The sequence below is a fragment of the Charadrius vociferus genome, unplaced genomic scaffold (genome assembly GCF_000708025.1).
Source record: "Charadrius vociferus isolate BGI_N301 unplaced genomic scaffold, ASM70802v2 scaffold121, whole genome shotgun sequence".
Lineage (NCBI taxonomy): Eukaryota > Metazoa > Chordata > Aves > Charadriiformes > Charadriidae > Charadrius > Charadrius vociferus.
Window position 1 is genome coordinate 1,054,589 of NW_009646858.1, and position 16,962 is coordinate 1,071,550.

General features: G+C 46.4%; 1 protein-coding gene across 1 annotated transcript in view; it reads right to left on the bottom strand.

Moving 5' to 3' along the window:
- MAP2K4 (mitogen-activated protein kinase kinase 4) overlaps positions 1 to 16,962 on the bottom strand; it is a 71,063-nt gene that overhangs the window by 29,403 nt on the left and 24,698 nt on the right. Inside the window, exons 4-5 of the mRNA XM_009894357.1 lie at positions 12,484 to 12,603; positions 1,167 to 1,286 (exon numbers count right to left, since the gene is read on the bottom strand). Coding sequence (XP_009892659.1) covers positions 1,167 to 1,286; positions 12,484 to 12,603 — 240 coding nt within the window. The remainder of the gene's footprint in view (positions 1 to 1,166; positions 1,287 to 12,483; positions 12,604 to 16,962) is intronic.

A 16,962-nucleotide genomic window follows, 5' to 3' on the forward strand; every position in this document is an offset into this window, starting at 1 on the left:
TAAAGATGCCCCTAAGAAGAATGAAGATGGTTTTCTCCCAAGATCAGGTACTGAGCAGAATTTGCCCATATCCTTTCAAGACGTCACGGTTTGCAACTCGCTGAGCAGGTTCCCATCACTGGGAGAGCTCAGGACACCAGCTTACTGCAACGTTCCCGTGCTGAAGCCAATACAGAGGCAGTGTGCCCATCTCTCACCAACATGGCACGGCTTCAGCATTCACTCCCATTTTCCACTGTTACTTCTCAACACTGCTTCACTTCTGCAGCCTTCCATCTTCCAGCAGCCTTGCAGAACTAATTTGTTTGGCTCAGCCTTGACTTTCTATTGGGCCAGGACTTCCAGGTTAAGGCAAGAAAACATGAACCAGGTTCCCCACCTGTTGAAGACGCACTTGTACTTTTGGGAGCCTTTGCATAAGGCCACCAGATGCTTCTCTGGACTGGACTGGCACAGCATCCTCTGCAGAAATCTAATGGACTTGACAGATTTTTATGGGCAGCAGCAGGACAGAGGCTTTGGGATACCTTTCAACACATCTTCTTCCACAGCCCAAACCCAAAAGTTTGTTTTGCAGGGCCAAAACTTGCCCTTGTGTTTAGACAACAAAAGGCTCATTTTGGCACAGCCAAGGATAATTTTACTGGGCTCCTTAAAGGGAGACAGTGGGCTCTGTGTAGCAGGGCTGCACTCAGATACCCTGGGTGAGCTTCACTTCACCACCTAAGGCACCACGAGATGGGAACCCAGCTCCCGTACAGAGGCACCAACCTCTCCCTGCTGACTTGAGAGAGGGTAGGCCCTTGCTCTCTAATAGTTTGGGGGAGGGTTCACATGTCCTGGCTATAAATGCCCAATCGCTTTTACAAGCAAGGGAAGGGGAGACAGCTGATCTATTCAGGCACCTTCCTTGGGATCAGACAACCTGTGCCCAGCTTCAGCTGATGCCACCACCAGCAGACATGAAGCGACCCCTGAGGACGGGGCTGGTGCCTTTGCTGTCAGCACTGAAGTTAAGTCAGAGTATACTCAAGGATCATTAAAACCATGGTGCAGTTCTGCTACATGCAGATCAACCAGTTTTCTCACACGTGAGTGAGATCGATCTCAATTTTTCACATTAGCTTCAAAAACATGCACAAAAAAAGGTTAAATAAAATACTCACAGCTAAAGTGATTTTGCCTAAGATTTCTTCTGGAATAACATCATCTAATACACTATATACATATTTGTAAAACTTATCAAACGAGGTAGACATAAGCTCCATACAGATCCAACAGTCACCCTGGGAAGAGAAAAGAATCCGTGTTACTGTCAGGCTAAAACAAGAAACAAAAACCCAGAGAGCATAAAGACATTCTCTGAATCCAGCAACACACATGAATGGCAACATGCATGCAACAGGAAGGATGGAATTGATCTTGATTAATTTTAGCAATGGAAGACTCATCCCTATATGTACCTCTCCTCTACTCCATTCACCAGCAGAGGAATCTAGCTGGCCAGCTCAGACCTGACATTACATTTTAGATGCCTGAACCTAGATGAATCCAAGTCTCAAAAGCTACCTGGCTCTCTAGAAGGCTGAAGGCACAGTAAGACACGAGCACGCACAGTGAGAATTAAAAAAAAAAACACCACCTTGCAGTTTATGACAACCCTGCAGAGGACAGAGGACATTTCACACCACATTCAGAGATATCTTCTAAGCAAGAAAATTAAAAAAAAAAAAAATCAAGTCTATGGGGCGTTTTGTTCATTTGCATCTTGTAGTTATACTATTTAAATGCAGAAAATTGTAAAACTGACTAGGATCTGCATTAAACCAAGCTAAGCTTAGCTATCATAGAGGAATAACATCAAACTCTATCAAATTTTATCAAATTCTCTCCCGCGATCTGTAAATCGACCCACACACAGTGGATTCACTGTGGATGAGAAATGGATCCCCACAAAGACAACCTAGAAAAGGACTTCGTCTTCAGCTTTAGTGGGTATCTAACACATGGTGATGAACAGCTTAGCCATGGATTGATCTTAGTTATTCAAATTTTTTTTAACATTCTACCTCCAGAAGGCTTTGTGCGAGCTGTATCTGTAGACTGTCATGCACTTCAGGCAACTCTTCATTGCTAGATATACTAAAATACAAGAACTAGACCTGTCCTCACCAGAAACAAGGTACTCCCACCTGTCATTGACAGGCTGGTTTACATTGAGTTTTAAAACTGCATTAGCTGGCAAAAGCTACATGCAGAATGGAGTTGATGAGTTTGGTGGTCCCATCCTGGCTACAAACCACCTAAAACGCTTGTGCAGGAGCAGCAGCTCATGCGGGCAACGCTGCCCTGGGCTGCCTGGGTGGTTTGGAGCAGGGGATGCCCCCCTGGTTATGAATAAGCTGCACACTCTTGCGATACAGAAGCAACAAATAGAGGAGAAACTTCCCCAAGTAATTATCCTACAGAAGGTAATTTTTTTTTCCTCACCAAGCAAAACACACACCAACCGAACTCTACATTAATACATAGAAATGAAATTAGGAAAAAACCCCTAGGGTATGGATACGCTGGAGGTGTGGCAAAGCCCCACTCTCCCACCCTGCACACCCAAGTCACTTCTGTTTGAAGCACGTTCCCGGTGCTCGTGAGAGCCAGGAGCAATTCTCAAGTTATATTTAGACAATTAAAAAGCTTGAAGAGCCCCAGGTTTTAAAGCTAAAAAGGGCTTTTCTGACTACTCGGACTGATGTCCTGCAAAACACAAGCCAAGGTACTGCATCTGCCAAGACGCCTCTGGTCCAAGTGCTTGGTTCAGTGGGAACAGAAGTGCCCAGCAAAGGTGCTGTCAAACACCGCACGCTGGCATTGGCAGAGGCAGCGGTGCCACCCAGCTTGGTCTCGGGCTGCTCACAGATGTGCCAGGCTGTTCACAGCAATACAGACAGCAAACCCCCAGGAAGCGTCCCACCACATGCCACCAGCATTGCAGGTGCCGCGGCTTCAGTGACAGCAAACGCATCACTGCCTCCCGCCAATGGAGGGATGCTACCTCTGGGAGGAGAGACTCTTGTGTCTGAGAAGAGGGGATCAGCTTTCCTGGGGAAGGCTGAGCCACTGGTGGGCTGGCTGGGGAAGAAAATGGTGGGTTCAGAGCCATGGGTAGCCCCGTTTTACATGGCTCATTCAGCATCAGGCTTTTTACATCAGCACCAGGTCGAGCAGGAGCTAATGTCATCCCCCCAAGGGAAATGACTGCTACAAGCCTGAGCCCAGAAAACATGCATTTCACCCGAAACAATGCAGAAGGGACTGATTGAAAAGGTGCCTTGCTGGACATGGAAGCAAAGACACTATGGTGAAAGAGGCACGTGCAGTGCAACAGTCAGAGGACATGACTGGCGTTTCAGAGGACATGGAGAAAGGTGAGTTCAGGCTGATAGAGAACGAAAGATTGACCATGGATGAATTTGGCTGAGGACCTGCTAAGATTTAAACTGCAGAAATGACATTAAGCAACACATGCAGAAAATTTCCCTTTTCAGCACTGGCAACAAATGCAAAGTGCAGTTGAGGCACTTCCATGTCACTGAGAGTGGCTCATAGAAAGCAACGTGGATCCAGCGCTGGTGATGTGCATAAATCAAGTGAACCTGCACCCAGCCTAGACCCCTGCAAGCTACCTGTAGTGAAAGCAAACATGGACTTATTCTCCTGGCAGCAGGATCATTCAGAACATTGCTTCTGTTTTGACCAGCTTTATATTCGAAGTTGGTACTGAGCTATATTCCTGCGTTATTGTGCTGAGACTGCAGGGGACTAGATTTGTTCATAAATCATAGAATGGTTTAGGTTGGAAAGGACCTTGAAGATCATCAAGTTCCACCCCCCTGCCATAGGCAGGGACACCTCCCACTAGACCAGGTTGCCCAAGGGAGGGGGCCTCAACAACCTCTCTGGGCAACCTGTGCCAGTGCCTCACCACCCTTAAAGTGAAAAATTTCTTCCTAATGTTTAATCTAAACCTGCCCTCTTCCAGTTTGAAGCCATTCCCCCTCGTCCTATCACTACATGCCCTTGTAAAAAGTCCTTCCCCAGCATTCCTGGAGCCCCTTTAGGTACTGGAAGGCGACAATAAGATCTCCCCAGAGCCTTCTCTTCTCCAGGCTGAACAGCCCCAACTCTCTCATCCTTTCTTCATAGGAGAGGTGAAGAAGTTCAAGAATACCAGAATAGTACTGACCACCTACAGCCTTGTATTTATGTCCAACTGCACCAACACTGTGCACCAATACTTCAGTTGCCCAGGCTACAACCGCTGGTGTTCGTATGGCAGAAGGAAACTGAAGCAAAACAACAGGCAACCTTATTAGAGCTATTATTGTACCAAAAGGCTTCACAATATTCTTTGTGCATCTGCGGGGCTGGGATGTGTGTGTTACTGAACGCTCAAACAAGTCGAATAAACTGTTATCCAGTGTTAATTTCAGCATTAAAAAAAAACCCTGTACATGATCAGAAGCACCAGGAAAGACTTGGTTTACTTGGTGTCCTGAAGCACATGCCATATAGAAACCCTGGATGTGGGCATTTATTGATCTGGTAATGTAAAAGCATACCCAATCAACATGAATTCATGTCAGCAAGATCAATGAAAAACGACCTTTTGAATCATGAAGCTTCATTAAGGCTGGTGGCAAGATTCAAAACTTTACAGGTTCTTATCTCTTCCCGGGACTTGAAAGGACTTACCTATTGGCAAAGCTGATGAATTTTACTGAGAACAAAAAGGAAGACTGACAGGGACGACTGGGTACCGGTCACCCAGCCCCCTTTCTGATCAAATACAAAAAAGCGCTGATGTGCACGGGAAAGTTCTGCTTCATTGTGAATTGTGAGGACAGAGCAATCTTAATGAAAGTTTCTCTTTGATTTATGCTCTTAGGTCAGGTTGATTTCCAATTATAACATGACGAAAGAAGCATTTTAATTTTCTCTTCCCGTTAGAGCTATTCTTCCAAAGAATGTATTTTAGTCCTTATTGGGTATTAAATTACCAGATGCTAATGCACATCTTGTAGACATTCCAAAAAACGTCCAGGAACACTCTGCACATTTCATTCAAAATATCCGCTGCCCATCTCCAGGACATACACAAAAACTGCTTAACCAGCAACAAGCATGCTTCAACTTCTCAAGGCAGAGTCCGGAGTTCCCAGTCAACAACTGAACATGTCACAAAGATGCCACCCAGCTGGAAGACAGCTTGGCAGAAAAGGACCTGGGGGTTCCTTGTGGACACCAAGCTGACCATGAGCCAGCAATGAGCCCTTGCTGTGAAGGTGGCTAATGGTGCCCTGGGCTGCCTTAGGCAAAGCATTGCCAACAGATGAAGGGAGGTGATCCTTCCCCTTGACTCAGCACTGGTGAGGCCACACCCGGAGTGCTGTGTCCATTGCTGGGCTCACCAGTACAAGAGAGACGTGGTCATACTGGAGAAACTCCAGGCAAAGGGCTGCTAAGGTGACTGAGGGACTGGAGCATTTCTCCTATGAGGAAAGGCTGAAGGAGCCGGGAGTGTTCAGCCTGGAGAAGAGAAGGCCAGGGGGAATCTCATCAATGTGTGTAAATACCTGGGGGCGGAGTGCATAGAGGATGAAGGCACATTCTCTCCAGTGGTGCGCAGTGACAGGACCAGAGGCAATGGGCACAAACTAAAGCACAGGAAGTTCCCTCTGAACATGAGGAAACACTTTTTCACTGCAAAGGTGTACTGGTTTGGGCTGGGATAGAGTTAATTTTCTTCAGAGTAGCTAGTATGGGGCTATGTTTTGGATTTGTGCTGAAAACAGTGTTGATAACTCAGGGATGTCTGAGCTACTGCTGAGGAGCACTTATTCAGAGTCAAGGCCTTTCCTGCTCCTCACACCACCCCACCAGCGAGCAGGCTGGGCTGCACAAGACATTGGGAGGAGACTCAGCCGGGATAGCTGACCCCGACTGACCAAAGGGATATTCCATACCATATGCTGTCATGCTCAGCTCAAAGCTGAGGGGAGTTGGCCAGGGGGTGGGAGCTGCTGCTCAGGGACAGGCTGGGCATTGGTCCACAGGTGGTGAGCACCTGCATTGTGCATCACTTGTTTTGTATATTCTTTTACCATTATTATTATTTTCCCTTCCTCTTCTGTCCTACTAAACTGTCTTTATCTCAACCCATGGGGTTTACCTTTTCTCTGATACTCTCCCCCATCCTGCTGGGGCGGGGGGAGCAAGCGAACGGCAGTGTGGTGTTCAGCTGCCTGCCGGGTTAAACCACAAAAGAAGGTGACTGAGCACCGGCACAGGTTGCCCAGGGAGGCTGTGGAGTCTCCATCCCTGGAGATATTCAAAAGCTATTTGTACATGGTCCTGGGCAAGTGGCCCTACCTGAGTATGGGCATTGGACAAGGTGACCCTCCAGACATCCCTTCCAACCTCAACCACTCTGTGACACCAACACTGAAGGCTTATCACAACAGCACACTGCAGGGTGTGGCCAACTTTTAATCCAAGTTGCATCTACACCAGTGAGAGAGACCAAAGAATGTCATCACCCACACATATCCTTATATGACACAGGACCCCTTTCCTATGGGCCGGGGACTGATCATGGGGATAGATATCTTGAGTAATGCCAACACAGCCAACGACTGCCACAGAAAGAGCATGCTGTGCATCAATAGCAGAGAGAGCAAACATCTTCTATCAACTGACCAAGGATATGTCCACAATTCACACCAACGTCAGCACTGTGCTACTATGGATGTGACACATCCATATGAGGTCTTCTCTCATCCCAGCAGACCCTCCCCACGGGCTAATTTACCTGGCTTCCCAGGCATGTTTTGCAACTTGCTAAGAATTTTTCATTGAATAATTTTATCAACTATTGAGCTTGTTGGCTTAAACTTGGCTTAGCTACCTTCGGCCTATGTAGGACTCACTGCTGAGATCCCAAGTCAGACAAGGCTTTTTTCCTTTTCCCCTCTTGAGAAGAAAAGTAAGAGGAACAGCTACTTTGAAAGAACAACTAGTATGGTTATGATAACTAATCAAATATTCCCAGCCTTACAGGTACTGTTTCAAAATAGACTAGCTGTAAAGCTTCCAGCAGACATGCAAGAAAAGAAAGTTGTTTTTTTTCCTTCTCAGTACTAGAAACCCTCCAAAGAGCAACACTCACGGCAAAAGTCTCAGGGTTGCCCAGTGCAGTCCTATGGCTCAGCCCAACACTCCTCTCTTCTCACTAGAATAAAGTGACTCAAGTGAAAGGCCAGGCTGTACGTGGCCTTGGGCAACCTGGTCTAGTGGGAGGTGTCCCTGCCCATGGCAGGGAGGTTGGAACTCGATGATCTTCAAGGTTCTTTCCAACCTAGACCATTCTATGATTCTATGAAATCTTTGCAGAAATCTGAGCAAACACCTTTTTTCCTCCCACACCTAGCAAGTACTACTTTGAGAGGTAATAGACATGAGTAACCAGACCCTCTTCAATACAGCATCTCTGATGACTGACGTGGAAAGCTCTGTGTGCATTTGTAGGAGCCAGGGCTCTCAATGGCACAGTATGGAGAAACCAACTGGCTTCATGGGGCCAGGGGAAACCTCACGAAGTTCAACAGCTGCAAGACCCTGCACCTGGGTCGGGGCACGCACCAGTATAAATAAGGACTGGGGGATGAATGGATTGAGAGCAGCCCTGCAGAGAAGGACTTGGGGATACTGGTGGATGAATATTTGGACATGAGCTGGTAACGTGCACTTGCAGCACAGAAAGCCAACTGTATCTTGGGCTGTATTACAAGAAGTGTGGCTCGCAGGTCAAGGAAGGTAAATCTCCCCCTCTGCTCTACTCTTGTGGGACCCCACCTGGAGTACTGCATCCAGCTCTGGGGTCCCCAGCACAAGACAGACATGGACCTGGTAGAGCAGGTGCAGAGAAGGCCACCAAAATGATCTGAGGGGTGGAATGCCTCTGCTATGAAGACAGGCTGAGACAGTTGGGGTTGTTCAGCCTGGAGAAGAGAAGGTTCCAAGAGACTTTATTGCAGCCTTTCAATATATAAAGGGGGCTTATGAGAAAGATGGAGAAAGACTTTTTACCAGAGCCTGTAGGGACAGGTCAAGGGGCAATGGCTTTAAACTGAAATAGGGTAGATTTGGCTTGGATACAAAAAAGACATCTTTTACAATGAGGGGGGTGAGGCACTGGCCCAGGTTGCCCAGAGAAGCTCTGGCTGCCCCATCCCTGGAGGTGTTCAAGGCCAGGCTGGACGGGGCTTTGAGCAACCTGGTCTAGTGAAAGATGTCCCTGCCCACGGCAGGAGGGGTTGGACTTTATGATCTTCAAAGGTCCCTTCCAACACAAACCATTCTGTGAATCAATGATTTTATGATTCATCATTATGATTTTTTCTTACTTAGGATTGTTAGAAAACCAAGTAACAGAGCGTTTCACTCAACAGCTGTGCCAGCAGAATGAAGGATGCTGTAACATCATGGGGAGGTGTAACACAGTGATATGAAGGTCACAGCTTCATCAATGGGAGCAGGAGTGGGCAGAGCGCTGTTTCATGGAGGACCTGACCCCAGGAGGTGCACCATCTGGCATCAGGGCAATGAAGCCCCTTACTCCATGCAAAGGCTGAAATCCTATCTTCTATTTTCTCAGCTGTTTTCCTGTTCCATGAAACATGCAATTTAATCTTATCTAATGGATGCCAATAAACTCAAGCAAAGTCACATACCCAGCAATCAACTTGCAGTTTTTGCATTGTTACACATTACATCATATACAAAGACATACATAATAACAGAAGGACGTCCCGTATGATTCAGGAACAAGAAGCAAATAATAAGTGGTAAGATGCTGGCTGCTGAGGGACAAGCAGGACCAGTTCCCAGAGAAGACTTCCTATCAGAAAATGCTTGCTGCACAAGTGAGACAGAACACAACTAGGGCAAAATATTTGTTTAGTATTTTTTGTCTTTCCAAATCAAACTTTTCATACTCATGGAGGCTGCAACAGTAACTCATTTGTTTACAGTTACTTTCCTAACTGCAAGCTGGATACTTGTCTGTCTTCAAAATAAGTCCTTGAGCAGTTTTGTCCAACTTGGTTTAGTACTCCCACTCCCCAGACTGTGAGGATCCAAGAGCTTTGCTCTGGTTCTCTGCATCAACAGCTCACTCTTCCAGAAAGGAACCTGCCTTTCAAAGCAGCCCAGCTGCCCCGCTGCTGTGCCTGAGGGTGCTGTAATCTTCCTGCCAGTCACCTGATGGTGAGAGCTGCCTACTCAATGCTTAAGCTCCTCTAAAGAGGCTCAAATTGAAGTCTTTTGCCTTTTAGAAGCAGGAAGAAAAAGACTTCCTATCTGTAGCTCCATCCACCCCTGGAGAATCCAAATCCTGGCTCAGAGCAGGAGGTCCCAAGAGGATTTGCCTTCTGGAACTTATTTCCTTACTTTTCACATTGAAACACTGGAACAGAGCTTTGTTTACACATGTTTTGCTGTAGGACTTCCCGAGAGCAGTTCAGTCTGTAGAGATGTCCCATGTGCTCTTACACTCCAGCAGTGACCTGGATCGTTCAGTTATTTGGGAACAGATCTGCTAAGCAGAGTTGGGGGGGGTGAGACAGGTTCTAACATACTGGTGAAATTCTTTTTTCTTCCCTGTCTGTGCTTCTCTGCTGTCATAGTTTTCTAGCTTTAAAAGATGTAATTAATATTAGAACATGTAATTAATATGACAAGACAGAAAAACCTTATCCAAGCATACCAGCTCACCCTGTGTACCTTTGAGGTACGTGACTTGGAACATCACCTTGGCAGTAAGGGACTGAGGAGAGGGGAAGATTGCTTTCACCTTAGAAGCAAATACCGCTGATGCTGAAGGTGGGGGAAAAGGGAACTCCAGGGATGAACGCGATATAAGCCAGAGTGACCTCACTGAAACCTTTCCCAGACAGAGCACCCAAGGAGCCCTGCCTGGCTGCAGGAGGACAGGATTTTTGGACAGGACAAAGGGGGCAGCAGAAGCCAGGCTGACATTTGGGTGTTGATCAAGGTAGGTTTTTATACTATTTATGTATTTGCACTGAGATCCTGGGATGTGCCTCGAGCTGCAGAGAGGTGACAGGCTCACACAGCTCTGAACATGTTCCTCTTCAGCATCTGGCAAGATACTGTCTTGCCCAGGGACTTTTCTTCACAACAGCTGACAGCCTTAGCATTTGTATTTCAGCAAAGCTGGAAATTTTCAGCCAAGGCTGAGGCTCCACACTTGGTAGGAGCTTGTACTGTGTGCACACGGACAACATCTCCTCGTCCAAAACGGCTTCATGTTTAAACAGATAACAAAAAGAAGAGCATGGGAAAAGGAAGGATTATTATCCTTATTTCAGTGATTGAGATTTAAAGCCAGAGAAGTGACTTGCCAAAATTACAGAGGCAGACTCTCTAGAAGCACGAATTGAATATTCAGGTCCAGTTTTGGGCTTTAACTACAACATTGACCTTCTTTCTCTAACATTTCCCCAGTAAAGCCCCAAAAGACTCTACACAGGCTGCCATGCCTGATAATATGCAAAGACAACCAGCGGCCAGTAGGTCCCTGCTTTCCTTTCTCCCTTGAGTAGGTGTACTGGATTTGTGCTGAAGTAGTGGAAAACAGGCAAGGCTACACCTCTATCCTCCTACATTGTGCCAGCTTCAACAGCAGACCAACTACAGGAGAGGAATAATCCATGCCTGCAGAAGAGCTGCAGGACCTGCTGCTCACTGGAGGAAGGGGATGCAGTTGCCAGGTTTGGACATTCATCTTCCCCAAAGCTCCTGTTCTTGCAAATGGACCAAACGCTTGCAGTCCAGTGCTGCTCACCAGGGCTATATTCCTCTGCTTCTGCCTGTACTAAACAGACTCAGCTCGGCCTGATGACTGATCTCTAACTATGGCATAAGACTGCCTTTTTACTGGACATCCAAAGCTGGACAGCAATAGGAGTACCTGGGCAAACCACAGGGAGATAGGAGGAGACCTTCTGTGGCCCTGCAGCATAGTATCTACCTTAAATTACAATAAGTAGATGCTAAAACAGTTGCAAGCATGCGGTGATTAACATCGCATTCCTGGCCATGAACAACTAAAGTATGTCAGGATTAACTGTGGCCAGCTGACATAGCTCTCAATGCTCTAATTCTGTTCTTTGCTTGGAAGCATTTGTGGAAGCATCACGCTGAATAACCCACTCCACAGCACACGCTATCTATGTGCATAAAAGGGCCATGCAAAATTATAGCCTCTAGGCTAGCGATTGCAGATACTGCTCTTCCCAAGAACAGTCATGCAATTTTGGTCTCTGTCCCAAAAGGACAGAGTAGAACTGGAAAAGGTGCAGAGAACAGCAAGAAAGATGACTGAAGGTGTGGAAAGGGTTCTGTGTATGACACAGGCTGGCACTTATCAGGCTGGGTAAGACATGATAGAGGGGGAACATGGAAACTGTCCATAAAATCCTCAGTGGCCTGGACAGGATAGATAAAGATCAACCGTTCACCACCTCTTCAAATACTAGGGGAACTATTAGGGGCACCACTCAAAACAGCAGGATGAAAATTCAAAATGAGTCAAGGTGACAGCCTTCAAACAAGGGGTGGACAACCAAGGGAAGTGCCTCTCGGGGAGCAAAATGATTGCAAAAAACATATGTGTATTCAAGGGCAAACTGAACACTTTCATGGAAAAGAAATGCAGTAAGAATCACTCAGCACAAAGACAGCACAGCTCAGGAGGCACTCAGCCGCATACGACTGAAGGCTACGGCAATGTATCACACAAGCAGATCCTGTGGGCCACTGCCAGAGACAGAACACCCCAGCATGGTTGCCCTTGTTTTCTTATGTACCTGCAGGTACAAACCACTTCAGGGCAGATGCATGTCAGTTGGGAGTCCCTGATACAGCCTGGCTACGTATGTACATACATCCATCCATCGGATAACCTTAGGGGGAGCTGTGACTACTATCACAGTAGCCACCTTCATCACAGGGACACAGGCCCTCCACATGGTCGCATCTCACAGCCACTGACACAAACCACATCTTCATCCCAGCACCGTGCCACAGAGCTGCGCCCAGCCCGGCAGCACACTCTGCATGGGGGAGCCCCAGACCCGGAGCTCACCAAAAGAGAAGAAAAGCAGGAAAGAAGGAGACACTGAAATATGCAGAGAGACATAACAACGAATGGGAATAGCATGTATGTGCTCCGCAGCACCCAGATACTTGAGCCTCCTGGTTAAATACCCTTGATTAAAAGCGGAGAGCTAAGAAACCTAACACAAATTAACTTTCTCCTCCTTATTGCAAGTTGGAAACTGCAAAGAAAAAAAAAGTAAAAACCAAACTCTGCTACGAATGAAGCAAGTTTGGAGTGCCCACCTCTCTGAAGAGTGCGCCATAAAACTGAACAATATACGGGCAGTCACTGCTTCGCATTACTACATCAAGGTCCATCAGAAGCTGCTTCTGTTCTTTTTCATCCACTGTCGACCGAATTCTCTGAAAGAGGAAGAGTGGCAGAGACTTTATCACTTACATGCCATTACTGTGTCCTCAGATCCGCCTCTGGAGAAACATGTCAGGGACCCCAAACCCAAGGCTGCACAGGCAATCCCCAAGGCATGCTCAAACACACTCAAGAGAATTAAGCTGTGTTCTCAAATAAGAAATATAACTCAAAACCCCTAAAGCCATTTAATTCAGACTCTAAAATCTCCAGTCCTCTCATGAGCATCAACACTTTCAGATGAAATGTCAGAATGAAATTAAAGAGCGGGGATTTAATTGAAAACTACTACAGCAAAACAACACATTCAGGTTTTCATTTCAAAACAAATTCCCATACAGTTCTTGGCCATGTTGGATGGGGCTTAAAGGCTGTTTTGAAATTTAACCACGAACATTATGTTTAAAATGTCTACAATAAGCACAGAAGACAAAAACGCTCTGTCCACCATGCCTCCACCACAACTGGCATGGTGAAAAGGGACCAACACAGAACCGAGGGAACACATTGCTCTGGTAATGCTAATGGTAGGCAACAGTCCCGTGAGCTCTTCTCAGAAAACTAACAATTCTTTACCTAGTACTGGCCTAGGGAACACTGACACTATATAAAAGATGATACTTTATATATATATAAATATATATACTATGTGTATATAGACAGATACGTGTATATAAAGAGATATATATGTATACACACTATATATATACAATATGAATAAAGAAAAGTCTAATTTGGGCTTGAAAGAACAATGCAATTTTGAAAACAGAAAACTGTACACGTTCAAACATGAAGCTTGTTAAACAAAGGATGAAGAGACCATCCACAGTTTTTCATGTGATTTTACTGACATATTTAACATCTCGCACTAATTAATGCATTCCCTGAATCACAGGTGAGGAAAATTGTGATCCTGAAAGCGTGACTCACATTGAAAAATCATTAAAAAACCAATGAAAAAAATATCTGGCAAGAAGTCCAAAGCAACAGTGGTAGCCTGGACCCTTCTTGGGGAGAAAAACTACTTGGCTATCCAAGAAAGAAAAATTATTCAAGGTTGTGGGAAAAATCTGCAAGATACCAGCGCCAACTCCCACTGACGCTACTGCCCTGTGAGCAAATGCTGGAGGCATCAAGACCAGCCACATCAGCAAGCACAAGGCTAAGCATATGAAGGTGCTTTGAAGGTTAGCCATTCGTGTAACACCATCTCAGAAACAGTGCGTGATTATGTACCTTAAGACTATTTCATGATGACCCACACAAAATGAGGACAGTATCGACACTATAATTTTCCTTACCTTTGGTGTATCCTGATATTTGGGTATTTCACCACTCGTTCTTAACATTCTAGCAGCTCTAGTTTGGCCTAGACCAGTAATTGTCATTTTTGTATTGCCCTTTTCCCTCCCAGCAAATTCTACAGTACTTGGGCAAACTGGCAAGAGACTTGCTCAGCACACCCACAATCTGCAACACCCACACCCTGTGATGCCACTGAGTGGGCGGGACTTTGTAGTCACAAACAGAGCAAGAAGATGGCTCAAGGGACTAGTAATGAAATTAAAAGCTTCACCTCTAGGTCACTGGTTCAAGTCTGTTTCACAGAAGTTCAGACACGTCACTGAAGAAAGCCTGATGAATTTGATTATTTCTTTGTCTTGTGTCTACTCCATATAAAGCTCAAAACCCCCCTGCTGAGATATCAAAGGCTGAGCAGATTGAATGTCTCCTTCTAGGTGGGACACCATCAGCACTGTGGGAAATGATAATGCCATTGCCCTGACCTCGACAGAAGACGATGGATGCCAAAGCCACCACGGTGGGACCTATGAAGAATAGTTTTTTTTCTCTCACTGAGATGCTGCCTACTCCTCTGAAAAGCTCACCTCTTTGGTGAGGAGCAATACCAAAAGGAGCTTTTCTCAATATTGCAACTCACATCTCCCATCTGTGCCAACTCTGTACCTGCCTCTAAAAAGCCTCCTTCCTGGTCATTCAGGAGTCTCCCCAGCCCCCCTCTGCATTCCCTTTGCATCTGCACAATGCTGTCACAGCCATCCCCACACCATGCTCCTCAAACTCCACACCTTCCCCTGAAAGCATCTCCTCCCACCTCTGATATTTCCTTCTCTGCTGTTACTTCTCCAGCTCTGGAAAACATGTGAAATGTATGTTGTATGCAGGAGGCAATTTTAATGGCAACTACACCAAACCCAAAGATTCCTCCTTTTCCTAAAGACAATCTCCCCAGGGAGAAAAAGAAAGGGCAGGCAGAGAACCCAGAGGATGGACAGTGAATGGGCTATAGGGCAGAACATCCAGGCAGCCACAGGAGCCAACGGGCACCTTGAGAAGCCAGCATGGACTCCCCAACAAATACTGCTTCAGGGAGTGAAGGGAAGGACGTGCCGGAGTGTGGAGACTGGCAAATTCAAGAGGAGGGGAAAAGTACCAGGAGCAGCATGAAGCAGAGCACTGAGCTGGGGTCAGCCCAGGCTGGAAAAGATGGCTTTGTTTAGCTGGAGTGCACCAGGGAGTCTGCTGCAGGCCAGCAGTCCCCATTTGCCAGCTAAGGAACATGCATTCACCAGCGAAACAAGGAAGAAACTGCAAAAGGGGGCTGAAGTCAACAGCAGCCATGGCCCAAAGAGCACACGAGCCATAATGACGATCTGCTACCTAACTCCAAGGCAGAGTGCAAGACACTGCAGCAGCCACCCCAGATGGACTCCCCCGAGAACATGGGAGATGGCAGGGAAGGAAGACACAAGGAGAGGCAACAGCTTGAAGACACTGTTTAAGACAGGGGTGGATAGGTCTGACTTAGCTTCAGGTTTACACCTCTCAGCCTGGTCACACTACTGGAAGCAGTCACTGACATGGCCAAACAAGCCTCATATGGAAAAAGTGGGTTTTGTAGTAGAGGCTTATGGAAAGCCTCTTTTTTAATGGTTCCTTGTTGGTCTCAAATTCGAACTGCATCAAATCCTCCAGGAGAAAATTCTCCAGCCCTTTTAATACAAACACAGGTTAGGACAAAACCTTCTGATCTCCGGAACAAAAGCTCTGAAAGCTATGCCCTGGGCAGCATCAACAGCAAAGGCTAAGTTATGCTGTGCACTGGACGACTCTCAAACCTAAAACCAGACAGATCCCAGAAACTGGACCCAAAACAGGAGAGACATTACCCAGCCCCAATACACACACAAAAAGATGCAGGTGCAGTGGGTAGCGACCAGTTATAAAAAGAAAAGGAAAGAAAAGAAAAAGGAAAAAAAAAAAAAAAAGAAGCTATAAACACCAAACTGAGAACCAACTCTGAGTTGTGAGACAATACAGTGCTGTCCTGTGTACAGGGCTCAGGTGTCCTCAGCAGAAGGCACAGCACAGCAGGGCTTAGCAGTGTCACTGGAGGGCTGGTGCTCCCAGGGGATGCCAGGGACTGAGGACACCAAACCAGCAGGAAGAAGGGGGTTTGCCCACTTGCTGCTGAGGACAAGAATATTTCTCTACCCATCTGAAACACATTTACCGCTGACAGAAGGATGGCAGGTCTTCCACTGATCACAGCTAGTTTCCCATCTCCTACAGTAAGGCTCTCTCTCTCGCCATTTCCTTTTAGCCCTTACTCATTCACCCCTCTCCCAGTGTACTACGAGCACTACCAGCAGGGCTCGGAGCACTGGGCTCCCCAACTCCCAGCCAGCTACCCAAATGGATGAGTGAAACAGAAAATTCTGCTCAATAAACCACAAGGAGTCAACTTGGGAGAGCGTACCCAATTGCATGAAGAATGGACATGATGAGTTGCGAGAAAGCCAACTTGCAAAACATCCCAAGACTTCTCTTTAGAAGTCATACAAGAAATTGGAAGAGAAATTTGCCCCTTGACTGAGCTTAATATGCTAACGCGTAAACATGGGCTTTTGTGGGCTATCAGGCATCCAGGTAAGGATGCAGAGACTATGGAGGTATAACTAAATGTGCAATTTCTGCTCTTAGGGATATCTGATCCTTAGCAGCCTGTTTCAGCTGTGAGGCTGCCATCAGAGAAAATCTGTGAAAGCCAAAGACATAAACATCTGTTTAAAACAGATGAGAGGGTAAGCACTGACTAAAAGGCAAAATGATGTGAAAGAGGCACTGTGCTCTGAACCAGAAATAGCTCCACAGCTTACTGGCTCCTCTGGGAAGAAGAGGGATCTTCTGTGGACACCTCATGGGCTTATTTTATGTATCTCTAAAGAGTGCCCTGGCCAGCTTCTCCGACTATCCAATTGATCTTGAAATTGCTTCTGATTTTCTTAGGCCAAGTTTAGAGTAGAAGAAGTGGAAGACCACCTGTAAGC